The 27,023-nt window shown below is 36.6% G+C and overlaps 1 protein-coding gene across 1 annotated transcript in view; it reads right to left on the bottom strand.

Annotated features, from left to right (window-relative positions):
* Positions 1–23,056, bottom strand: part of TMPRSS11D (transmembrane serine protease 11D) — a 47,360-nt gene extending 24,304 nt beyond the window's left edge. The window contains exons 1-4 of the mRNA XM_028161716.1: positions 23,018–23,056; positions 22,494–22,644; positions 20,483–20,601; positions 2,995–3,062 (exon numbers count right to left, since the gene is read on the bottom strand). Of these exons, the coding sequence (XP_028017517.1) occupies positions 2,995–3,062; positions 20,483–20,601; positions 22,494–22,644; positions 23,018–23,056 (377 nt within the window). The remainder of the gene's footprint in view (positions 1–2,994; positions 3,063–20,482; positions 20,602–22,493; positions 22,645–23,017) is intronic.
* Positions 23,057–27,023: the final 3,967 nt, after the last annotated feature.

Here is a 27,023-nt window from a genome sequence, read left to right as displayed (position 1 = left end):
TAAAAGAAATAGTTCATGAGGCAGATATAATAATTCTAAACATATAGGTGCTTGATAATATGTGCTCAAAATATATTGAACAAGGAGAAATAGGCAAATCCATAGTGGTAGGTTTTATTTGACAATTACTAAGCTTAATTGGAAGGAACAGAATTCCTATTATTAAGTCTAATAGGAATCCAGAAACAGACTCATAGACATATGTAAACAATATACTATAGAAGTGGTATCACAAATCTGAAGGAAAATAACTCATGTAAAAAATTAAAAATCTTCCTCATGTCACACACAAAGCACTTGAATAGGAACAGCAAAAATTTAAAATTTATAGTCAAATATGGGAGATTTTCTTTATATACAAGAGGAGAAAGGATTTCTTAAGTAAGACATTTTACAATTGATTTTCTACAACAAAAGATGCATATACAAAGTGTTAAGATAATGCTATAGACAGGGAGAATATATTTGCAACTCAAAGTAACAAATGTTTGGTACCTCCTATAGACAAAGAACTCCTACAAATCTATAAGGAAAAGACAAATCATAGAAAAAAACCAGAAAAGATGAATATGCAATTCAAAGAAGAGGTATCTTTAGTGAATGATAAACATGTAAATAGATACTCAAACAGGACGGTGTTTTATACTTCATTTATTTGATCTTTATAACAACTCTATCAAAGAGTCATGTACCTTCCTCTTGGGAACTGTGAGTAACAAACTCTCTTTTCAAAAGTCATCATCTCCTGATTTGTTGGCCTTACTGTACCTCAAATTTTCTATTGATGCAGTATATTTTAAAACAGAAGGGGAAGGGAAAAAAAGTGGTGTGTGTGTGTGGATGTGTATTTCAGACAGAGGGAATAGCTTATGTAAGAAGATCTTGAGGTTAGAGAGAGTGAAGAACTGAAAACAGTCTAGTGGGACTTGTGAGTAAAGAACAAAGTAGAGAGTAGTAAAAGACTACCCCAGCAATAGAGATGGTAGGAGAAAACCCTATATAGGAAGGTTTAGTAAACTTTGTTTTATATATATATATATATATATATATATATATATATGAAAGGAGACATATATATATATCAAGAATACATATATCTTTGATGCACATATATTATTCATGTTTATATATGATATTTGACATATCATAAGAGTAAGGAATGGCAGTTAGAAGAACTTTAAGCAAATACTATGTTTAGCTTTTCATTTCAAAAAATCTTTCTGGTTGCTATGTAGAATGTGGAGTGGAGCAAGACTGCAGGAAAGGAGACTCATTAGGAGGCTGTTTATAGATAAGGAGAGAGATGGTTGAGGGCAGTATGTTTGAAGTTATGGATCTTAAACATAATTAAGAAATAGAATTGTGAAGGTTGGATGTGTGGGTTGAGGGAGAGAGGAATTTAGAGATAACTCATAACTCTTTCTTGAGCATCTGGGTTGAAGGTGACACCATTGACAGAGCTAGGCAATACCAGAAGAGTAACATATTTGGTGGGGGAGAAATGATAGGTTCTGGTCTGGACTTATTAAAGTTGAGTTGTCCAAGATAGCCATATGATGATATCAAGTAGATGGCTGTGTATATTCACATCGCGAGATGAGAAGAGAGGACTGGCCCAGAGGTACAACTTTGATAATAATTAGCATATAGGGGCAATGAAGCCCCTAAAAGGAGCTTCAGTGTGAACTGAGAAGATGAGAGGCTTACAGCACAGTCTGACAACATTTGAGAAAAGGAAGGAATAAGAACTAACAAAGAAAATTGAGAAGGAATAACTTGAAAGATAAAAGGAAAATCAGGGGTGTATAGGGTCATAGAAACCAAGGGATGGTACTATTTCAAAAAGGATTGAAAACTCAACAGTGTTAAATACTGTTGAGAGGTCCAAGAAGAGGACTGATATAATTTCTTTGGAGTTTGTGATTCAGATGTCATTGCTGAACTTGGCAAGAGCAATTACTATTTTGTGGTGAGGTCACAAGCCAGACTGCAGTGAAATGAGAAGTAAGTGGGAAGTGAACAAAAGGAGAAAAAAAATGCAGATTCAGTCCTACAAGTATTGCAAGCTAGTGGCTGGTACAGAGAATTTCTCAAGAAAGTACTAAGGTGAATGTGCACTGAACTGACTGAAATGCATTTTGGAAAATGCTCTTCCTATGGATTCTTCTTACTTCTTGAACTCCTCAGCAAAACTTAACTGACCAGAGCTCTATGCTCCTGGGTACTTAACTAGGTGACTCTTCCGAGAATAAGAAAAATTAATTTTCTTGTGGTATTAGTATTTGAGAAAGAATTAGTATAATTTCTCTCCCTTCTGAAGAGCTTTTGTATATTATTTGAAGGATTGAGCAATATGGACATTTGAGACATTTATGGTAGGGTCAGTAAGGGTGGCTATTTTAGTTGGTAGGGATATCACATCACATCACAAGGATAAGTCCATATTCAACTAAGGTAAGAACGGCAAATAACTAGCTTGTGTGCTGCTACTTCTAGCATTATTCATATGAATTATTAATTCATAGCAGACACGTCTGTATTTGGCCACAGCATCCTTTATATTATAGCATTCCAGGCAGACAAAACCCAAAAAGCCACTTTTGGTGTTGGTTTAGTGTTCCAGTCGTGCCCAGGACCACAACATTGCACATCTCCACAAGGCATTGTTTGCTACATAGACTGTATCGTGAATAGTATCCCCTGGAGTTATATAATAGAATAACCCTGCTGCTGTACCTTCACCCAACTCTCTCTCTACCCTTTCCTCCTTTTCCCACCAAGAACTGAAGTAATATGGTTATTTACATTAGTAAGTAGACCGTATGTGACATGTTTTGTTTTTTGGCATTGGTTTTTAAACTGCCCATGATACTATTTTCATAATATTGCAACACATTGTGTGAATGTCTCATTCATTATCTATGCTGTGAACAAAATCAAATGCACCAAGTTGTATCTATGCTTATAGATATTTTTTGTTGTAGTTCCACTCACCTCAGTTTGACAACATGAGCTCTGATGAACTGTTTTCTTAAATTTGACTCTTTGAATGTTCTAGTAATCTGTAGAAAGAAAGGAAAAAACAACCTCTCTGTAATTACTGTTCTTTCTCTGCTTCCTCTTTCTGCCCAACCTTGCAACATGGTTGTTAATGGGGAGTTGACTATGTTAATGAAGAATAGAGAGTTCAGTTTAGTTCAGTTCCATCTCAGAACACATGGGAGCGATTTAGGCAGGTTAATAACCTTCTGATGCAGTGCCTGTTTCTTCATCTATTACACAAAGATGATAATGGACAGGATGCATCTTCACTAGAAGCCGTTCTAAACATAGCAGATGTCTTGCTCAGTGAGAGCCCACGTTATGTGATTTGGTGGCTGTTCCCAAAGAGGTGGGTGCATGAGCCAACCCAACACTAGGTGAGTCCACTGATACAATTTATAGTGTGTGATCCTGCAACAACGGTTCTTAAATGGGTAAAACCAGATTAAAATGAGTAGCAATGGAGAGCTTGATGAGAAAGAGGAAAAGAAGTAAAGGGCAGTCTTTTCCTTATTGTTTCTGATTAATGCCTAAGCAACATAAGTTATTTTTAGCATCAGTTGGTATTTCCTGACCTAACTTTAACTTTCCCCCTGAATCATTGCTCAATGCCAGCAAGGGTGGTCCTCTTGAGGTATAAGGTTTAGCTTTGCAGTAAACTAGTAGTGAGTGATTCTGTGACTGGAACAGTTCTGCCAAGATGCAGGGTGAGATGTACTGAGCTTTCATAATGGAGAGTGGATTCTGTTGGCTTGTACTGTGAGGTTGGACCAAGGTGGGGGTGAACATGAAAAGGTGAAGATGGGGAAATTAAGTAGCATGTTGAATATTATATTAAGCCAGGATTTGAAGCCAGTTCTTCTTGAGACTGTAAAGTTTATGCAATCTCTATTACACTGCATTATATCTTATTTTTTCAGTATCCATTCTTTAGGCTGATATCAGACCAACCAGTTGTGAGACAAAATAACTTTTTTTCTTTCTAGAGACCTTGAACATTTTTAAGAGTTATGAGGCTGTTAGTTTTTCAAAATAATTTCCTTTTTAAAAAATTCAAGAAGGACTAGTAAGTGTTAAGAAGAAAGCCAAAAGTCACTCAAAATTCTATGATCTAGAATTATAGAATGCAATCATTTGGTGAGTCATATTCTAGTTAACTATGTAGAAGGATAGATTTTAATGTGTTTATTAATATAGTATATTGTAGGAGGGAGTTTAATAAACTGAGTTATGTTTAATTTTACTTGACTTTAACAGAAGTGAAAGGAACTGACCTAAAACTGAAGGAATTGCTAAAATTTAGATCAGCATGGGCTACACTGGACCAAAATGTTAAAAATCTAATTTAATTATGACATTTTTATTATGTGGAAAATATTGATGTAATTTAGTGAGGACTAAGGTAATAAACAACATAAAGAAAGCAAGTTGATTAATTGGTTGATATCCATATACAAGGATAAAAGAAGAGGCCTATGGATAAGAATCCGTATTTCATAGAGTGGGTGAAAATTTTGTAGTCTCTTTCATTAGAACTTATCAAATACTTAGTAGAAAATCAGTGAGCAGATGCTTGAAGAGGAAGCCAATAGGAGAGTGGAAAGTGTGGTAGATAGGGGACACAGAGAAAAGTTAGCTTGCTATGAGAACTTGAACGAATCTTTTGAACTTTCTTCCTCTCAGTTTCTTCATCTGTAAAAGGAAAACAGTCCAAAGTGTGTTTAAAAAATTGTTCTGTACACAGTTGACTACTGCAACTCCCAGAGGCTATGCATCTACTTTCAGTGAGCTTTACATGTAACCTTTGGGCTTTTTCACTCCCTTCAAACTTATTATTGATACTTGTTTAATGGGTCGGATGAGTTTGCTTTCATACTTCTTTGATTTTGTAACCTGTATTATTGACCCTTTTATTACAATGGACAAAAAATCAAGTAAACAATGAAAAAGGAACTATTTTAAGTTTCCCTCCTGATTGAGGGTGACAATACTATCTTTGTGTTTTTTTTTTTTAATGTCTTTATTGGAGTATAATTGCTTTACAGTGTTGTGTTAGTTTCTTCTGTGAATCAGCTATACATATACGTATATACCTATATCTCCTCCCTCTTGCGTCTCCATCCCACCCTCCTTATCCCACCACTCTATGTGGTCACAAACACGGAGCTGATCTCCCTGTGTTGTGCAGCTGCTTCCCACTAGCTACCTATTTTACATTTGGTAGTGTATATATGTCCATGCCACTCTCTCAGTTTGTCCCAGCTTACCCTTCCCCCTCCCTGTGTCCTCAAGGCCATTCTCTACATCTGCGTCTTTATTCCTGTCCTGCTCCTAGGTTCTTCTGAACCATTTTTTTTTTTAGATTCCATATATATGTGTTAGCATACAGTAATTGTTTTTCTCTTTCTGACTTACTTCACTCTGTATAACAGACTCTGGGTCCATCCACCTCACTACAAATAACTCAATTTCGTTTCTTTTTATGGCTGAGTAATATTCCATTGTACATATGTGCCACATCTTCTTTATCCATTCATCTGTTGATGGACACTTAGGTTGCTTCCATGTCCTGGCTATTGTAAGTAGTGTTGCAATGAACATTGTGGTACATGACTCTTTTTGAATTATGGTTTTCTCAGAGTATATGCCCAGTAGTGGGATTGCTGGGTCGTATGGTAGTTCTATTTTTAGCTTTTGAAGGAACCTCCATACTGTTCTCCATAGTGGCTGTATCAATTTACATTCCCACCAACAGTGCAAGAGGGTTCCCTTTTCTCCACACCCTCTCCAGCATTTATTGTGTGTAGAGTTTTCGGTGATGGCCATTCTGACTGGTGTGAGGTGATACTTCATTGTAGTTTTGATTTGCATTTCTCTAATGATTAATGATGTTGAGCATCTTTTCATGTGTTTGTTGGCAATCTGTATATCTTCTTTGGAGAAATGTCTATTTAGGTCTTCTGCCCATTTTTGGATTGGGTTGTTTGTTTTTTTAATATTGAGATGCATGAGCTGCTTGTATATTTTGGAGATTAATCCTTTCTCAGCTGCTTTGTTTGCAAATATTTTCTCCCATTCTGAGGGTTGTCTTGTCATCTTCTATATGGGTTCCTTTGCTGTGCAAAAGCTTTTAAGTTTCACTAGGTCTTACTTGTTTATTTTTGTTTTTATTTCCATTTCTCTAGGAGGTGGGTCAAAAAGGATCTTGCTGTGATTTATGTCAAAGAGTGTTCTGCCTATGTTTTCCTCAAAGAGTTTAATAGAGTCTGGCCTTACATTTAGGTCTTTAATCCATTTTGAGTTTATTTTTGGGTATGGTGTTAGGAAGTGTTCTAATTTAATTATTTTATGTGTAGCTGTCCAGTTTTCCTAGCACCACTTATTGAAGAGACTGTCTTTTCTCCATTGTATATTCTTGCCTCTTTTCTCAAAGATAAGGTGACCATATGTGCCTGTGCATAGAGGTTCCCTCTATGCCTACTTTCTGGGGAGCTTTTATCATAAATAGGTGTTGAATTTTGTCGAAAGGTTTTTCTGCATCTATTGAGATTATCATATGGTTTATATCCTTTAATTTGTTAATGTGGCATATCACATTGATTGATTTGTGTATATTGAAGAATCCTTGCATTCCTGGGATAAACCCCACTTGATCATGGTGTATGATCCTTTTAATGTGCTGTTGGATTCTGTTTGCTAGTATTTTGTTGAGGATATTTGCATTTATGTTCATCAGAGATATTAGCCTGGAGTTTTCTTTTTCTGTGAAATCTTTGTCTGGTTTTGGTATCAGGGTGATGGTGGCCTCGTAGAATGAGTTTGGTAGTGTTCCTCCCTCTGCTGTATTTTGGAAGAGTTTGAGAAGTTTAGGTGTTAGCTCTTCTCTAAATGTTTGATAGAATTCACCTGTGAAGCCATCCGTTCCTGGGCTTTTGTTTGCTGGAAGATTTTTAATACAGTTTCATTTTCAGTGCTTGTGATTGGTTTGTTTATATTTTCTATTTCTTCCTAGTTCAGTCTTGGACGGTTGTGCTTTTCTAAGAATTTGTCCATTTCTTCCAGGTTGTCCATTTTATTGGCATATAGTTGCCTGTATTAATCTCTCATGATCCTTTGTATTTCTGCAGTGTCAGTTGTTACTTCTCCTTTTTCATTTCTAATTCTGTTGATCTGAGTCTACTGCCTTTTTTCTTGATGAGTCTGGCTAATGGTTTACCAATTTTGTTTAACTTCTCAAAGAACCAGCTTTTAGTTTTATTGATCTTTGCTATCGTTTCCTTCATTTCTTTTTTATTTATTTCTGATCTGATCTTTATGATTTCTTCCCTTCTGCTAATTTTGGGTTTTTTTGTTCTTCTTTCTCTAATTGCTTTAGGTGTAAGTTTAGGTTGTTTTTTTTTTTTTTGAGATTTTTCTTGTTTCTCGAGATAGGGTTGTATTGCTATAAACTTCCCTCTTAGAACTGCTTTTGCAGCATCCCATAGGTTTTGGGCCATTGCGTTTTCATTGTCATTTGTTTCTAGGTATTTTTTGATTTCCTCTCTGATTTCTTCAGTGATCTCTTGGTTATTAAGTAGTGTATTGTGTAGCCTCCGTATGTTTGTATTTTTTACAGATCTTTTCCTGTAATTGATATCTAGTCTCATAGTGTTATGGTCAGAAAAGATACTTGATATGATTTCAATTCTCTTAAATTTACCGAGGCTTGATTTGTGACCCAAGATATGATCTATGCTGGAGAATGTTCCATGAGCATTTGAGAAAAATGTGTATTCTTTTGTTTTTGGATGGAATGTCCTATAAATATCAATTAAGTCCATCTTGTTTAATGTATCATTTAAAGCTTGTGTTTCCTTATTTATTTTCATTTTGGATGATCTGTCTATTGGTGAAAGTGGGGTGTTGAAGTCCCCTACTATGATTGTGTTACTGTCGATTTCCCCTTTTATGGCTGTTAGCATTTGGCTTATGTATTGAGGTGCCCCTATGTTGGGTGCATAAATATTTACAATTGTTATATCTTCTTCTTGGATTGATCCCTTGATCATTATGTAGTGTCCTTCTCTGTCTCTTGTAATAGTCTTTATTTTAAAGTCTATTTTGTCTGATGTGAGAATTGCTGCTCCAGCTTTCTTTTGATTTCCATTTTCATGGAATATGTTTTTCCATCCCCTCACTTTCAGCCTGTATGTGTCCCTAGGTCTGAAGTGGGTCTCTTGTAGTCAGCATATATATGTGTCTTGTTTTTATATCCATTCAGCCAGTCTATGTCTTTTGGTGGGAGCATTTAATCCATTTGCATTTAAGGTAATTATCGATATGTATGTTCCTATTACCATTTTCTTAATTGTTTTGGGCTTGTTTTTTTTTTTTTTTTTTTTATTTATGGCTCTGTTGGGTCTTCGTTTCTGCGTGAGGGCTTTCTCTAGTTGTGGCAAGTGGGGGCCACTCTTCATCGCGGTGCGCGGGCCTCTCACTATCGCGGCCTCTCGTTGTGGAGCACAGGCTCCAGACGCGCAGGCTCAGCAATTGTGGCTCACGGGCCTAGTTGCTTCGCGGCATGTGGGATCTTCCCAGACCAGGGCTCGAACCCATGTCCCCTGCACTGGCAGGCAGATTCTCAACCACTGCGCCACCAGGGAAGCCCCTGGGCTTGTTTTTATAGGTCTTTTCCTTCTCTTGTGTTTCCTGCCTAGAGAAGTTCCTTCAGCATTTGTTGTAAAGCTGGTTTGGTGGTGCTGAATTCTCTTAGCTCTTGCTTCTCTGTAAAGGTTTTAATTTTTCCATTGAAACTGAATGTGATCCTTGCTGGAGAGAGTAATCTTGGTTGTAGGTTTTCCCCTTTCATCACTTTAAATATGTCCTGCCACTCCCTTCTGGCTTGCAGAGTTTCTGCTGAAAGATCAGCTGTTAACCTTATGGAGATTCCCTTTTATGTCATTTGTTGCTTTTCCCTTGCTGCTTTTAATATTTTTTCTTTGTATTTAATGTTTGAAAGTTTGATTAATATGTGTCTTGGTGTGTTTCTCCTTGGATTTATCCCGTATGGGACTCTCTGCACTTCTTGGACTTGACTGACTATTTCCTTTCCTATATTAGGGAAGTTTTCAACTTTAATCTCTTAAGATATTTTCTCAGTCCCTTTCTTTTTCTCTTCTTCCTTTGGGACCCTTATAATTCGAATGTTGGTGCATTTGATGTTGTCCCAGAGGTCTCTGAGACTATCCTCGATTCTTTTCACTCTTTTTACTTTATTCTTCTCTGCCGTAATTATTTCCACTATTTTATCTTCCGGGTCACTTATCCATTATTCTGCCTCATTTATTCTGCTATTGATTCCTTCCAGATAATTTTTAATATCCTTTTTTGTGTTGTTCATCACTTTTTGTTTGCTCTTTAGTTCTTCTAGGTCCTTGTTAAACTTTTCTTGTATTTTCTCCATTCTATTTCCAAGATTTTGGATCATCTTTACTATCATTATTCTGAATTCTTTTTCAGGTAGACTGCCTATTCCTCTTCATTCATTTGGTTAGGTCGGTTTTTACTTTGCTCCTTCATCTGCTGCATATTTCTCTGTCTTCTCATTTTGCTTAACTTACTGTGTTTGTGGTCTCCTTTTCGCAGCCTGCATGTTCGTAGTCCCTGTTGTTTTTGGTGTCTGCCCCCAGTGGGTAAGGTTGGTTCAGTTGGTTTTATAGGCTTCCTGGTGGAGGGGAGTGGTGCCTGTGTTCTGGTGGATGAGGCTGGATCTTGTCTTTCTGGTGGTCAGGACCTCGTCCAGTGGTGTGTTTTGGGTTTTCTGTGAACTTATTATGATTTTAGGCAGCCTCTCTGCTTATGGGTGGAGTTGTGTTCCTGTCTTGCTAGTTGTTTGGCATGGGGTGTCCAGCACTGGAGCTTGGTGGTTGTTGAGTGAAGCTGGGTCTTAGCAGTGAGGCAGAGATATCTGGGAGAGCTCTCGCCGGTTGATATTATATGGGGCCGGGAGGTCTCTGCTGGTCCAATGTCCTGAGCCTGGCTCTCCCACCTCAGAGCCTCAGGCCTGAAACCCAGCTGAAGCACCAAGATGCTGTCAGCCACGGGGCTCAGAAGATAAGGGAGGAAAAAAAGAAAGAAAGAAAAAAATAAAATAAAATTAAAAAGTTATGAAAATAAAAATTAAAAAAATTATTAAAGTAAAAAAAAAGTAATTTAAAAATAAAGAAGAGAGCAACCAAACCAATAAACAAATGCACCAATGATAACAGGTGCTAGAAACTATACTAAGATAAACATAAAAATCAGAAACTAATCAGTCTCATGCAGCAAACTCCAAGTTGACAGGTGCACCCAAAATCCACCACCTCAATTTTGGGATGATTTGTTGTCTATTCCAGTGTTCCACAGATGCAGGGTACATTGAGCTGATTGTGGAGATTTAATCTGCTGCTCCTGAGGCTGCACAGAGAAATTTCCCTTTCTCTTCTTTGTTTGCACAGCTCCTGGGGTTCAGGTTTGGATTTGGCCCTGCCTCTGCATGTAGGTTACCCTCTGGCATCTGTTCTTCGCCCAGATAGGAGCGGGTTAAAGAGCGGCTGATTAGAGGGCTCTGCCTCACTCAGGCTGGGGGGAGGGAGGGATACGGAATGCAGGGCGGGCCTGCAGCTGCAGAGGCCCGCATAACGTTGCAACAGCCTGAGGCCTGCTGTGTGTTCTCCCAGGGAAGTTGCCCCTGGATTACAGGACCCTGGCAGTGGCGAGGTGCACAGGCCCCCGGGAGGGGAGGTGTGGACTGTGCTTGCATGCAGGCTTCTTGGTAGTTGCAGCAGCAGCCTTAGCGTTTCATGCCCGTCTCTGGTGTCTGCGCTGATAGCTGCAGCTCGTGCCCGTCTCTGAAGCTCGTTTAGGCAGTGTTGTGAATCTCCTCTCCTCACATGACCCAAAGCAATGGTCTGTTGAGTCTTAGGCAGTTCCAGACTTTTTCCTGGACTCCCTCCCAGTTAGTTGTGTCACACTAGCCCCCTTCAGGCTATGTTCACGCATCCAACTCCCGTCCTCTCCCTGGGATCTCACCTCCGAAGCTTGAGCCTCAGCTCTCAGCCCTCACCCACCCCGGCGGGTGAGAAGACAAGCATCTCAGACTGGTGAGTGCTGGTTGACACCGATCCTCTGTGCGGGAATCTGTCCACTTTGCCCTCTGTACCCCTGTTGCTGCACTCTCCTCTGTAGCTCCAAAGCTTCCCCCACCACCCACCCCTCTTTTCCACCAGTGAAGGGGCTTCCTAGTGTGTGGAAACTTTTCCTCCTTCAAAGTTCCCTCCCAGAGGTGCAGGTTCCATCCCTATTCTTTTGTCTCTGTTTTTTCTTTCTTCTTTTGCCCTACCCAGGTACATGGGGAGTTTCTTGCCTTTTGGGAGGTCTGAGGTCTTCTGCCAGCGTTCAGTAGGTGTGCTGTAGGAGTTGTTCCACATGAACACGTATTTTTGATGTATTTGTGAGGAGGAAGGTGATCTCCATGTCTTACTCCTCTGCCATCTTGAAGGTCTCTTGACAATACTATCTTTGAATTCTAGAATGGCCTAGAATCCTCAAACCTCAATAATATTCATAATCGATAAGAATTGAAGTGAGACATGGATTATTTAGGTAAATTCTAACAAAGTAACCATCATTAAACCGGTTAATAGATGAGGTCATATGAAGGGTAAGACATTACACATAGAATGTCTATAATTGTCACATATTTTTCATCTTGAGGGGGAAAAGATCTTATTAGCTACCCCATGAAAGTAAATCACCTTCTTATTTTCAGTACCTTCTTACTTGGTAGGTATATTTTTTGTTTTGTCTTGTATTTTAGTATTTAATGATGAAATTACATGAACAACTGATGAGGTGGAAGCATCTCTCACATACCTACCTCATAACATTTCTCAATAGTTACAGTTTTGTTCATAATATTCATGAGCTGAATAATAGTAATAATGTTGTTTTTGTGATTTCAGTCACCCTTCAGTTACAAACTTTCTTTTCTGTTTAATCAGAAGATCTGGAAACTCAGTTTTCAAGAAAAAGATAAAATACATGGCAATATAATCTATCTATTACTACAATACTCTTCAAATATTTTTGATTATGCACTCTTATGGGTAATACATTTTGTGCATGTGTGGCCAAACCACGTTTATAAATTATACACATGTAATAATACTGTTCTACTAACAATATGAATTATAAAATATTGCCAAAGTTAAAAATTAAAAAGGCTGAGTTACAGAACAAACATTTAGGTATTTTATTCCATTTATTTTTTAATAGCAATATATTCAGCGTTAACAATATGACTGGATAGAATTTATAATTTTTGAAACACTGTGATAAAATGACCCAAAGGTATGATTCTAAGTTTAATCTAAACACTTGGTCTGAAGCACTGAAGAAGTTTCCCCATAATTATGTGGCTCCAGATGCATGAAGTTCATTAGCAGAACTTAATAAATCATGACACTAAGTTGTCAGTCCCACCAATCATGCAAGGGTTTTGTTGAAATTCAGCAAGTGACTTTCCATCTTCCCTGATTTAAATTGGCTACCCTTTCAAATCAAATCAAAGGAGTTTCATTATATTTATATACATATTTTAAGAAATGTGTTCAAAATCAACCAAACTTGGTAGGTAATTTTTGCCTCCCAAATTTTTATGTGTGCATGTCTAAGCCCTTAATTTTCAGTAAAACAAAACAACTGAACTCAATCACCTAATGCTGGACACATTGTTAAACATGTATTTCCAAAGTTTTCTCTTATTTATTTAAAAAGCAGTTAATTTCTCACGCTTATACCTTCAAGGGACAGGATGTGTGTGTGTGTGTGTGTGTGTGTGTGTGTGTGTGTGTGTGTTTAAACATCTTCTAAGAAGCATTGCTTAACCTGGCAGTATGGCTTTAGCCAGGAATAGAAGATTGTCAGTTCTTATGTTACTAACTGTTCATTTACTTATTCATTATTGTATATTGCATATTCATTACTGCATATGAGGGTTATCTTCAAATGGCAGGTTTTTAAATTTATTTGTGTTTTGCAGGATTCTTCTCAGTCCTCATATTAATTTTTGGGGAGGTTTAGTTTACTTTTAGAGGTAGATAATATAATTTTAAAATCCAGTGGAAGCTGTATATCATTTAAATCTACTGAGAGCCGGTAAAAGTGTGCTGATGCCCAGTCAGTTCTACTGTGTTACTGCCCACCCCATCCCTCAAGATATTTTCACACACATTGTGTGGAACTACTTGACATAAAACCAAACAAAGGTGCCAGTGTCAATCCATTTGTTAAATAGTAACAAAGCTAAGTTTGTTCATTTGTTCCTTCACTCCTTCTCTCCCTATTTTCTTTTTCTTCTTGTTTAAAAATTTTTTCGTAAAAGAGAAAAACACATGTAGAGTGACATTTAAGTATTTTCTTCCATGACTCCAATAAAATTATTGTGAATCCCTCCCTGGTATGACAACTCCATCTTGGAGACCATTGTGGGCTTCATCCTGACTGCAATGACATCTTTATTTTGTGTCCCTAGCACTTAGCACAGGAACCAACAGATAGAATGTATCATTTATTCATTCATTCAACGAATATTTGAATGCCAACTATGTACCAAATTCTCTTTTAGGCATTAGGCAACAATCAGTGCTTATTAAATGGCTGTACTAAAAGCCCTGATGGTAAAAGGGATGTGATATGATTAATTGCAAATTGATACTGCTGTCTTTCTCTTCCTGTGCCCTAGTTTTTTTCATGGTACAGTCCTTAGGTATATTTTGGGAAAAATGGCAATTGTTGTTTGCAGAATCTGTTGCAATACCACCCCTGATGCCAAAGGGGAGTTTCAATGGTTCAATTAATCCTAGGTATGAATCCTGATTGAAGTCCCTTGTTTTATTTGGAGAGGCCCATTCAATCAGAATGCACTCATAGTTTTGATACACATATTTTGCAAACAGATGCTCTCATTATTTCGAAATCACCTTGTTCATTTTTTCACTCATTCAACAGCTTTTGAGCACCTCTTATGCTTCACGCTTCCTCTATCAAGCACTGGGTTACACTGGTGGAGAAAATAGACAGTCCTTGCCATCATGGAGCTTACATCTAATGGGGGAGATAGGCACTAATCAGATTATCATCCACATTTAAGCAGAATTATAACTGTGATAAGTGCAGCAATATAGTAGAGGGATTTGATCCAGTCAGTGAGATTAGAGAGGCTTCTCAGAGGAATGCTTATGAAACTGAGATCTTCAGGAAGAATCAGAGTTAGCTGGTTGAAGAGAAAGGAAAAGCCTCACAGGTGGAGTGAATGGCACATACAAAGTCCTGAGGTAGGAACAAGCAGATTGTGTTTAAGGAATCAAAGGCCAGGACAGTTGTAGCCTAGAAAACAAGGAGGCTAGAGTTACATAGAAAGACCAGACCATGAAAGTCTTGTTAGTGTGTGAAGCATTTGGTCTTTATCATAATAATGGGAAGTCACTGAAGTGTTTTAAATGAGAGGATAATAAAATCAGATTTGCAATTTGAGAACAATCTCTCTGGTTGCATGTGGATAAACAATTTTAGGCGCAAAATAACATAAATTAGTTATGGTCCTATTTTGGCACTTCAGTGTAGAGGTGATGGCTTGGATGGTTATGGTGGTAGCAGAATATGGAGAGAAATGAATGGATCTGAGGGAAATACAGGGGATAAAACCTACAGGGGTTGGTAATAGATTGGATATTTGGAATGATAGAGAGCAGTATGTCAAGGATGAATCCTAGGTTTCTGGTTTGGAAAACTGAATAAATGGTATTATCATCAATGGGGTTAGGATTATGGGAAGAAGGCTAGAATGGCATGGAGGGATCATGAGTTTGATTTAGGGACATAATATATTTGAGATGTTTTTACAACAGACAAGTAGAGATATTAAGCTGGCAGTTGGGGGAAAAGGTCTGAAGTACAGAAGAAAAGTCTGGGCTGACGACAGCATGAGTCATTAGTATATAAGTGTTGGTAGAAGTAATGGTCATGGATGAGATCATCTAGAGATAGAAGATAATGTGAGAGGAGAGGAGTGCATAGGTCAAAGAGTTGGGGAATTTCAACATTTAATGTCAGTGTAGAGGAGGGTGAATCTATAAAAAGATACAGAGGAGAAGGAGTGGCCAGAGAAGCAGGATGAGAAAAACAGGTGACTGGGTGGCATGGATATCTTGTGTGAAAATCACATAATCATAGACTTTTTGAGGTAGAATGTACTATAAAAATCATCTAGATCAATGATTTTATTTTACTAATGAATAAACTGTGAACCAGAAAAGTGAATTGCTTAATATAATAGAAATTCTGGAATTATTCCACTGCTCATTAAGTATAACACTGCTGACTATGGAACAAGGATAATGATGGTACTCATGTTACCACTGGTAAGTGGTATGATTCTTGAACTTGAAACCAGGAGACCTTGGTTTGAATTTTTGTTCTGTCACTTTCCAGTTGAATGGCCTTTGTCATGTTTCTTAATCTCTCACAGTATTCACTTACCCATCTATAAAAATTACATGCCCTTTGTGAGTTGAAGGTTAGATGATATATGTAAAAGTGCTTTATGAACTATAAAGTACTATATTAGAGTATTATTCAAAGTGTTTCTACAGAAGTATGAATAAATGAGATTAACTGTAGAAATCATACATCAGACGAATTTCAAGGGGAATCTTTCTCTGCCAGATGTTTAATTAGAAAGCCACAGTAAATAGCTGGGTACTGGTACAGGCAAAGACTAATCAGTGAAAGAGAGGGGAGTACAGAAAAAAGAAAAAGAGGAATTTAGTGTATGATAAAGACAGCACAACAAATAAATCCTTTGCACTATTTAATATATTGTTTTGGTACCACCACCTAGCTCTTTTAGGGGAAAAAGCTGGATCTCTATCTTATTAAAAAATAAATTACAGGTGAATCAAAGATAAAATTGATAATTTTGGCTACCTAAAAAATTAAATCTATATGGCAGTAAAAAAAAAAACAACCCTAGATTATAAACAAGGTTGAAAGTCAAATCTCGTTAGAGAAATATATGAAAATGAATAACAGGCAAATTTTAATATTTTAACAAGGAAAGAATTTTTTCCCCCAGATTTATATAAAAACACAAAGTCTCCAGTAAGAAAATGGGCAAGGTCATGACCAGGCAATTCACAAATGAAATTATAAAAATGACCTATTACTATAGGGAGACAGATTAAATCTTACCAGTAATCAAAGAAATGCAAACCAAAATAATAGTGAGATATCACTTCTTACCTATTGAATTAGCAACAATTAATAAGATTTACCATGCATAGTGTTAATGCTGTGGGGGAAATAAGCATACCTATGCATACTTGTATACTGGTGGTAAGAATGTAAACTGGGGCACTTCTGGAGTGCAATCTAGAAATTAAAATAAATGTTAAAAATGCATAGATCACTATATTGATATAAACAAGTGGTTGAATTAGTACGTGGAGAAACTAGACAAACAGAAGAATTTCAAATATTCTTTAAATATTCAAAGCATAACTCGTTACTCCTCCACTTCTTATGTGTGGCCTGTACATAGTGTCTTTCTTCCAAAGAGTATAATATGGAAAAGGGAGGGAGTAACTTTACAGTGTAGAAATCTGGCCAACACTACTTCAGCCAGGTGATCAAGGTCAACAGTGGTAAGTCATGTTGATATTATGTACCCCACTTCATATGATGTAATGAAAATGACCCTTTTCCTCTATAGTCTTCCTCCTTAAAACCCCAAACCCCAGTCTAACCGTAAGAAAAAACATCAGAAGGCCTCCAATTGTGGGACATTTCTACAAAATACCTGACTAGTATTCCTCAAAACTGTCAAGGTTATCAAAAACAAGGAAAATCTGAGGAACTGTCATAGTCTACAAGAGCCTAAGGAGACATGGCAACTCTGTAATTTGCTATCCTGGATGGGATCAGGAAATGGAAAAGAACATTAAGTAAAAACAAAGGAAATCTGAATAAAATACAGAATTTGGTTAATAACAATGTATTAATATTGGATCATTAATTGCAATAAATATACTATTGTAATATAAAACGTTAATCATAGAGGAAACTGGGTATGATGTATATGAGAACTCTATATTATCTTCGCAACTTTTCTATAAATCTAAAATGCTTCTAAAATAAAATCTTTATTAAAATTGAAGAAGAAATTTAAAAATCTCTAGAGAGAAATAAAAAAATGCATACACCCTATATTCTGATAATTCTACTTCTGGGAATATGTCCCAAGAATATAATCACTCAGGTGTGCAAGGATGTATCAACAAGACTGGTCATCAGAATATTGGGTATAATAGTGAAAAACTGGAAACAATTTGAACATCTGTCAACAGAGGACTGGTTAAATAAAATATTGTACCTTTGTGCACTATAATGCTATTTAGTTATTTAAAATGGTGTATTTCTTCATTGATATTAAAATACCTCTATGACATATTTTTTGAAAAAAAAGTAGTATTAAACAAGCATGTATAGTCTTATTCCATTGACAGAAAATAGTATGTGTTTGTGCATGGACGATTATGCAGTTTTCATGAAAAGTACTTGGAACATCAAAATATTAATAGTGGATATATGAGTATTGAGATTTTGTGCATATTTCTTTCTCTTTATATTTCTTGAATACCCTGACTTTTCTACTTTTTTATATTATCTTTACAACAAAAGACAAAACTAAAATTATTTTCATTTTGATAACACTTTATACATTACAATTTATAGACCACTTTTGAGAGTAATTTAAGAATAACAAATTAGATTGTATAATTTTTTTGTCATTGGGATTGGGTTTTAAAGACTTACTGAATATCTTTCAAATGTGCTGGTAGTGCTTTTGAAAAGAAACTTAGTTTATGTTTTTTCACATTGCTGAATATGTACGTTGTGCTTTATGCCTTATGCCGTTTCTCTCCATATCAGTCTTTTGCAATTTTACATATGCTCTATGAAGGATGCGCTGACCTAACATATCTGATCTGTCTGGCAGGAACTGAGTGACCTCTTTAGGGCTGAGGATGTCTCTGGCATCTTGCTTTAATGACAAATAGCTGGGTTCTAATTCCCTATAATGAAGCTGGGATTCTCGATGTACACGCTTTCAGTTTGCTCCTTTTATTAGACTGGGTAAATAGCTGAAACATTACATGATGTCTTTGTGTCGATGTGAGGACTTCATTATGAATAACTGTCCTCAGACTGGCCTCCTGAGATGTTTGTCTCTAGTATCTTCTTCAAGAAATTTAAGAATGTCTCTTGCAGTGTTAATCACAAGAAAATCTGTTCAGATTTGCAGGTTGCCCTCTGCCTAAGACAAAGGTACTCACAGGCTCTTTGTATTCATCTGCGTAGTTTGCATTTGTGTGTGTATTTGTGGGGTCCAGCCTCAGAGTAGTATTACTAACCCAAGCACCGATTATTGCATAAATCAGCACCTTTCAACATCTAAACTGTGTGGGCAGTCAGTGATACTAATGACAAAGTACCAAAGTTTTTAAAAACTGGCATTTTTAAATAAATGTGAATAAATTTAAGGATATTCTTTAAATACTAAAAAAAAAAAAAAAGAGTCTCTTGGTTTGAAGTCTAAACAATGGGCTCTCATGATGCAAATGATATAACTAAATATTCCTATTGATTTTTTAAGAGCAGGTTGGGAAGAGAAAGTAGGAAGTTGGGGAGGTGGATTGCTTTGGTAAGCCTAAAATGGAAGTTTTATCTGCATTTCCACATTTTCTGGAATATGCCTTAATTCAAGTTTTAACCCCTTGGCTTTCTTCTGGACCACCGTAATGAGCTTCTAACTAGCCTTACTGTGTGCAGGCTCTTCTCTTTATAGTCTAATTTTTACATTCGGAACATGAATCTATCAGATCCTGTTTGCATCATTCTGCCTCTAGCTCAAGACTTTCTCTCTGCAAGATAAAACCCAAACTTTTTAGCTAAGCACATTCTCCTCTCTATGCCTTGGCTCATATTTTAGCTGTGGTGTGCCCTACTCATTCTAAAAGCCAACCTGAAAAGTCATCTTTTATAAGACACTGTCTCTGATCTCCATAACTGGATATCATTTATCCTCTTACCACAAACTTACATCTGCGTTGCTCTCATGTCACATACTCACTGCATACCTTATATTGTAAATATTTGTAAGCTTGTTTAATCTCCCATGTTAGACTAAGCTCCATGAGGGCAGATCCAATATCTACTCCACTTTTTGTATGTCCACAGCATTTGACAGGATTGATGTTTAATAAAAGTTTATTGAAGGAACAGGAGGCTCCCACTTCTGACATAATAAACTGGTGTTCCCCAATATTAACCCTACCTCTGCCTCCTGGCCTAGATTCTGTTCCCAGATTATTCTGATTCAGCTGTTTATTCTGATTAAACATTTAAATAATATACTAACTTCCCTTGCTCTAACTTAATGCTCACCAAGCACTTTTCTCAATACTTGGCTCCTAGTGTAGTTTGCCCCTAGGGGAAAAGGGTGTTAGACAAGCAGATGATTCAGTCCCCCAGCCATGATAATTCTCATTATAGATTAACTCAGTGGTTCCCAAAGTGTGGTCCCTGGACCATAGCATCAGCATCACCTGGGAACTTGTTAGAAATGCAAATTCTAACTACTGACTCAGAAACTCTGACACTGGGGCCTAGAACTCTATTTTTAATAAGCTTTCCAGGTGATTTTGCTAAAGTTTTAGAACCATTGGACTAATTTATAACCTTAGGAATCTTAGAAAACATACGGGTAAGTGAGCAACCCTGAGATTGTTCAGCTCTGACTCTGCAGGGCTGAAGGCCAAACCCTGGTCTGTGATGATAAACCAGTGCTAAGGGTCTGCTTATGAGGTTTCCCGGTAAGCAGCCTGGGGGCCTTTTCAAGTGAGAGCGCAGGCTTTCTTTGTATATTTTCTATGTCGATCATTGAACCAAAGTATGACGTTCTCCAAACTATGTTAATATGTATTTTAACACCTACTACCTGTATGTTTAGTTGGATAAGAAAAAAGGAAAGAAGGCAAAATGAAAAGGATTTAAAAAGACAATCTCAAGGGTAGGAAAAATGCTCAAATTGCATAAACAATAGACTTCCAATCTGAAGTCATAATCATAAAAAATATGTTTACTCATGACCTAAAACTTTCATGATGTAAGAAAATGTGAACAAGAACAAGTGTACAAGCAAATTGACTTGGAAAAAGCACAACGAAGCACATCTTTCACCATTCGGGGAGGAGAATATGCAGAGCATCTAGGAGTTGCAAATGTATCACAAAATATTAAGTTTATTATCATAATTGTTTTATGATATAATAAAGAGGAAATGCAAATATTAACTTACCATAGACTCAATATTTCCACTCAAATTCCTGTATTTCTGTGTAACTGATGAACTTAGCTCATCACTATATTGAACATTTAGGATTTGAATGCTGCTACGGTAAAAGTAATGTTTTTGACCTGTAAAACAAAGAAAAGGCAGAATCAATCTCACATTACTAAGTACTTTAATCTGTATATTATATAGGATTATGGGAGGCTATGTTATACAATTTAAAAAAATTTGATTCCCTTGAAAGAAAACTCTAAACTTAATATAATGTAACTATAATGAAATTATTTTTCTTTCAGTTTTTAAAAAGATTGGCAATGCTGGAACTGTTAAAAATGCATGAAAATCAGAGCAGCATTATTTGAGAAATTAAATTGTTCAGTAGTATCATAATTTTCATTCTTACTGTATTTTAGGGAGATTTGTGATTATAGAGTTATTCATTCAGGAAATATTAATGTCTATAATACACTATTATTCATTTATCATTAAGGAATAAAGTAATTCTGAATAGTTTTAAAAATTATTTCAAATACTATTCTTTTTAGAGGAATTAGTGACTTATTGGTTCTCTGGATTAAGCTAGAAAATAACTGTTCTGACAAGAAAGCTAATCTGGTTGTTCAATGTGAACTATTTCCATCAAAAAGGGTCTACCAATGGATATATTAAGCTATGTGAAGGAAATAAAAATTCCTAAAACATACTTGTCCTTACCTTAGAAACATTATGAACATGGACATAACCTAACCTGTCTTGGGAAAAAATTCCCTGCTTCCATTTGATCATTCATATACATAATTTATGCAGAGAAATACCTCAATCAGGGAAAGCATTTGAGATCCTGGGGATAGGGTTGTGTGGTCCTTTGTGGCAGAAGGACAAGTCTTTCTGGAGCCATAAGTGGTCACTGGTATACACTTTGAAGAGGACTTACTTAGGCTTCGCACTTTGTGTTTAAGTGTGACAATACAGTGCCGTTAAGAGCGAAAATTCATTAGTTTAATCTGAAACTTGATGTTTGTTTTTCCTTCTTCCGTAATTCACTTTGGACATATTTGTCTCTAGGTGATTTGATAGCAAAATGTAGTCAGAAGCAAAATTTAGCCACAACTTTATAATTAGATTGACTGAAAAGATTATTCCTAGTTACTGGAATAAATAAATTTGTTCTTGCTCAGTCTCCACACTCACACATACCCATGTGCCTTCACACTTTGCCCCGCCCTGCCCCAATGATTTAAATAATTTAACAGGATTATAGCAAAATTAAAAAAAAAAAACAAAGTCAAAGTGTTTTTTCAAGTGAAGAAAACAGATTATAACATATATTATGTAGTGAAATTTTACACATTTTATCTACATTAAAACATCTGAAAGAATATTCACTGAGATATTAAGTTGTTTGTGAATGAGCAGGGTATATGCATTCTTTATATTATTTCTTTGTTTCCTATTTTTATGACGCAATGAAAAATTAAAGAAACTAAGAGAAACAAAAAGGAACAGAATCCTTTTTAAAGTTTGTTTTTAACCTCTTTCTACTTCTTAACTTCAAATTCATCTCTTATCATAATTGTTCTGCCCCTAAGATTATTTTCAGGAGACAGGTCGTGAATTAACAAATATTTAGATACATCCAACTTTTAGATGTTGAAACTTAAGGTCCTTTGCAAATTTTAAATGAAGAAGGAAATCATGGTATTAATGAAAAAACAAAACAAGTGAACTCTAGCATCAGAAAAATATTGAGTTTTTTCCCTTGGCTAGAATAATTCTTGTCTGGGTTTAATGTTGTTTAGTATACTAAAAAAGGCCAAAAGAAAAAGAAGAGAAAAAATACTGAATTAGAGAAAATATAGACATGAACATATATTCAGGGGTATATGAATAAAATATATAATTATGTTGTATTAAGAAATAGAAGTGGCAATAAAAGTGAGAATGCCAAACTTTTAATCTGAAAGTATATCTAGTTAATTCATGTGAAGAGTGGTATTTCCAATCTTCTGGTACTTACCAAAAGCTAAAAAGTAGACAAGTAGAGCTGTGGTCACTGCCAGGATCACCACAACGGCGACGGTAACAAAACATACTATGTATGGATTCAGAGATCTTGAGGCCGATGGCGCCCGTGTTGGCCTTAGAACAAGGGAAAAGATCAAAGGCCACTCATTTCACTCAGAGAAGCAATCATTTCAGCTCTCATGATCATTTTCTGCCTTCCATGTGTAAGAAGTCTCTTAGTTTGCACATGGCTCTATTATAGAAAACTGATTGTCTCTTGATAGGAATATAGTTCTGGAAATGAAATCTAACTGAACAACACTCTCCTTAATGGTTTTTCTTTTAATTTTTTTTCAGCACTAAAATGTTGACATTTAGATAGTTTGATAGAAGAATAAGGAAATCTGACCTCTGGTTTGCAATTACTTTTCCTTCTTCTGCCAGTTGATGAAGTTCTCAAGAATAACAACTATTTCTGTTTTACTACAACTCCTTCTAAGACCCTATGTTGGACACTACTTTAGTAAGCTCCCTTACCTGGGCACCATCCTCAGGGATGTGCTGAAGAGAGATCATTTTAGGGGGAGAGGGGTGGAGGGAGTCAGAACAGTAGCATTTCTCACTGTAATATTCTCCGGGTTATTAAAATGGGGGTATGTCTAGAGGCTGAGAGCTGAGATCCAGGAGAGTAATAAGCACCTGTAATTAATTAGAACTGTACCAGCAGCAGAGGATTTGCGTAATTTTTTTCACCCATGAAATCATCAACAGCAGTGTAAGCCAATAGATTTGTACTAACAGTATCTGGTATTATATTAAGCATATAATCCAAGTACTTCCTCATGGCCTCTCTCCCTACCACACACACACTCACACTGGGGAGGTCACCAGAAGAGCTGAGTGTGAATTCCTGTTTTATCCCTTGTTTGCTTGGAGATCATATTGTCATTTATCTGAGATTTTCTTCATCTGAAAAAATGGGAATAATACTTGCCTCACAAGGCTAATTTGAAGATCAGTGAGGTTATGTTAAGTGTATAAAGTATATATTTCTATTAAATAGGTTATCCACTAGACTGTGAGAACCTTGAGGATAAAGATGGTATTCATGCATATGTTTCTGACAGTTTGTAGGGTACCTGGCATATATAGGTGGTCCATAGATTTATGATATTTATAAATATTTGTTGTATGTGTTAACTCCTGGGTGTGTTTTAGATTTAAAAGCCTTAACAGAACTGAAAAGCACTTACATTTAGCTAGAATATAGTCAGATTTCCATTTTTTCTATTTGTTTTGCTAACATTCTGGTATAAGTGGGAAGGGAATGCTCTGAGAGTCAGTGATTCCCAGACTTTAGTTTTCGCAGCAGGGTTGCCTGGTATTGTTTGGGCTCTACCCAACTCACATACTGATGAAAGGGCATCTCCTGGTATTTTACATTGTACCACCTGCACATTGTATGCTATGGCTATGGGACCAGTATCATTTCAGAAGATTTTTGGAGGTGGACATAGACTTGCCAACTTTCAATTTTGTTGAATAAACACATTAAACATTACAAAAATTGACCATGCTCAAATATTATTTTTTAATAAAAGGGCATTTAAATTGATAAAAGTAGGAAGGACATAATCTCATAGTAACAAATTAGATGAATAATTTAGCTCTAGATTAATGATGTCTTTTTACTACATTGTTCTTATTTGTTCATTTTGCTATGCTAATCAAAACTAACTTTCAGTGACACTGGTCCAGAGTCCAACATTTGGGAATGACTAACTGTAGTAATTTTCTAGTAGGATAAAATTGGCCCATTGACACTTGCTGACTTTTTGAGCCTCAGTTTACTCTTCTGTTTCCTACTGGGTTTGTTGTGCCAATGACATGTGGTCACAGTTGCACAGTGTTTGGCATTTGTAAGTTCAGTAAATATCAGTGGGTACTCAGCAGGGGAGAGTCAAAAGAAGAGCTGGAAGCAAGCCAACCCAAATAAGTTTCATACTGATTGACCCCCTACCTCAACAACAAGGGACTGTATCAATTTACATTCCCACCAACAGTGCAAGAGGGTTCCCTTTTCTCCACACCCTCTCCAGCATTTATTGTTTGTAGATTTTTTTTTTTATTTTATTCAAATCACATTTATTTTAAATTTATTTATTTATTTATTTATGGCTGTGTTGGGTCTTCGTTTCTGTGCGAGGGCTTTCTCCAGTTGCGGCAAGCGGGGGCCACTCTTCATCGCGATGCGCGGGCCTCTCACTATCGCAGCCTCTCTAGTTGCGGAGCACAGGCTCCAGACGCGCAGGCTCAGTAATTGTGGCTCACGGGCCTAGTTGCTCCGCGGCATGTGGGATCTTCCCAGACCAGGGCTCGAACCTGTGTCCCCTGCATTGGCAGGCAGATTCTCAACCACTGCGCCACCAGGGAAGCCCCGTTTGTAGATTTTTTGATGATGGCCATTCTGACCGGTGTGAGGTGATACCTCATTGTAGTTTTGATTTTCATTTCTCTAATGATTAGTGATACTGAGCATTCTTTCATGTGTTTGTTGGCTATCTGTATATCTTCTTTGGAGAAACGTCTATTTAGGTTTTCTGCCCATTTTTGGATTGGGTTGTTTTTTTTTTTGATATTGAGCTGCATGAGCTGCTTGTAAATTTTGGACATTAATCCTTTGTCACTTGCTTCATTTGCAAATATTTTCTCCCATTCTGAGGGTTGTCTTTTTGTCTTGTTTATGGTTTCCTTTGCTGTGCAAAAGCTGTTAAGTTTCATTAGGTCCCATTTGTTTATTTTTGTTTTTATTTCCATTTCTCTAGGAGGTGGTTCAAAAAGGATCTTGCTGTGATTTATGTCATAGAGTGTTCTTCCTATGTTTTCCTCTAAGAGTTTGATAGTGTCTGGTCTTACATTTAGACCTTTAATCCATTTTGAGTTTATTTTTGTGTATGGTGTTAGGGAGTGTGCTAATTTCATTCTTTTACATGTAGCTGTCCAGTTTTCCCAGCACCACTTATTGAAGAGGCTGTCTTTTCTCCACTGTATATTCTTGCCTTCTTTATCAAAAATAAGGTGACATAGTGAAGTAAGTCAGAAAGAGAAAAACAAATACCGTATGCTAACACATATATATGGAATCTAAAAAAAAAAATAAAAATAAAGTGGTTCTGAAGAACCTAAGGGCAGTACAGGAATAAAGACGCAGATGTAGAGAATGGACTTGAGGACATGGGGTGGGGGGAAGGGTAGTCTGGGATGAAGTGAGAGAGTGGCATGGACTAATATATACTACCAAATGTAAAATAGATAGCTAGTGGCAAGCAGCTGCATAGCACAGGGAGATCAGCTCGGTGCTTTGTGACTACCTAGAAGGATGGGAGAGGGAGGGTGAGAGGGAGACCCAAGAGGAAGGAGATATGGGGATATATGTATATGTATAGCTGATTCACTTTGTTATAAAACAGAAACTAACACACCATTGTAAAGCAATTATACTCCAATAAAGATGTTTAAAAAAAACCCCCAAAACAAAAAACTGACTGTATTTCCAGAGGTGAATAGAAGTATCAAGATTTATGAGTGTAGAATGAGAAGTTACTGAAAAACAAGGCTTAAGTTGGAAGCCAAAATACCAAAAAAGAAAAACCATAGGCTAGAGTCAGCATATGCTTTAGCTTGGATGAGCCTCCCATGGGAATGGCTTTAGAACCATCTTTGCTTCAGTTCATGGAAAACATATTAAACCCAATGGCTAAAAAGCACCATGAGACATGTGACTCAATAAACAAAGGGTGTGGAGCTCAAATGACCTTAATCTCACAAGCCATAATTAATTACATAAGAATAGGTTGTTCCATCTTGTAGAAACTGCTGAAGAAATACCTGCTCTCTTGTTAGCAGTGCAACTTGTCATTGAACCTCTGTATGTTGCTGATTATAAAGCTTATGCCAACACACACTAAATTGTGTACAATATTTGCTTTGAAAACTATTAGAGAAAATATATTTGCTAACACTGTCTGAATTTTGACTCATATTCAGTGGAAATCTTTAAGCAAATAGTTTGCTTTTAAAGCATGATCCTGATCAGTAAAATTTTTAGTGGTTGTGTTTAAACAGCAAAACAAATGTGCAGTTGTGACATGTTTAACCAGCTTCCGTCTCCTTCTTTCTCCCTCTCATTGACTTGGAAAATTACATGAATTTTAGAAAACTTATTCTATGCTTTTATTATGAGAACCGAAGTGTCAGACTTTATACATGCTTATTGCCAGTCTTCATAATAGTCTTGTAAGATGGGTATTATGATCCCTATTTGGAAGATAGGAAAACTGAGGTTCAGAGAGTAATAACTCAGGAGTGACAGAGCTTGAAATGGAAACCAGGGTGGTTAGAATAAAAAAACATGGACTTCCTCTGATGTAGACTTCCTCCCTCACACTATAAGAGATGGAAAAAATTTTGGGACTCCTATCCCTTGTGACATCACTTGGAGGAAGCAAAGGGAATCGACATCTATTGAATGCTTATTAAATTG

Source organism: Balaenoptera acutorostrata, chromosome 5 (assembly GCF_949987535.1).
Source record: "Balaenoptera acutorostrata chromosome 5, mBalAcu1.1, whole genome shotgun sequence".
NCBI classification, from domain to species: domain Eukaryota; kingdom Metazoa; phylum Chordata; class Mammalia; order Artiodactyla; family Balaenopteridae; genus Balaenoptera; species Balaenoptera acutorostrata.
The sequence above is the reverse complement of the archived record's forward strand: the minus strand, read 5'-3'. Positions and strand labels throughout refer to the sequence as shown.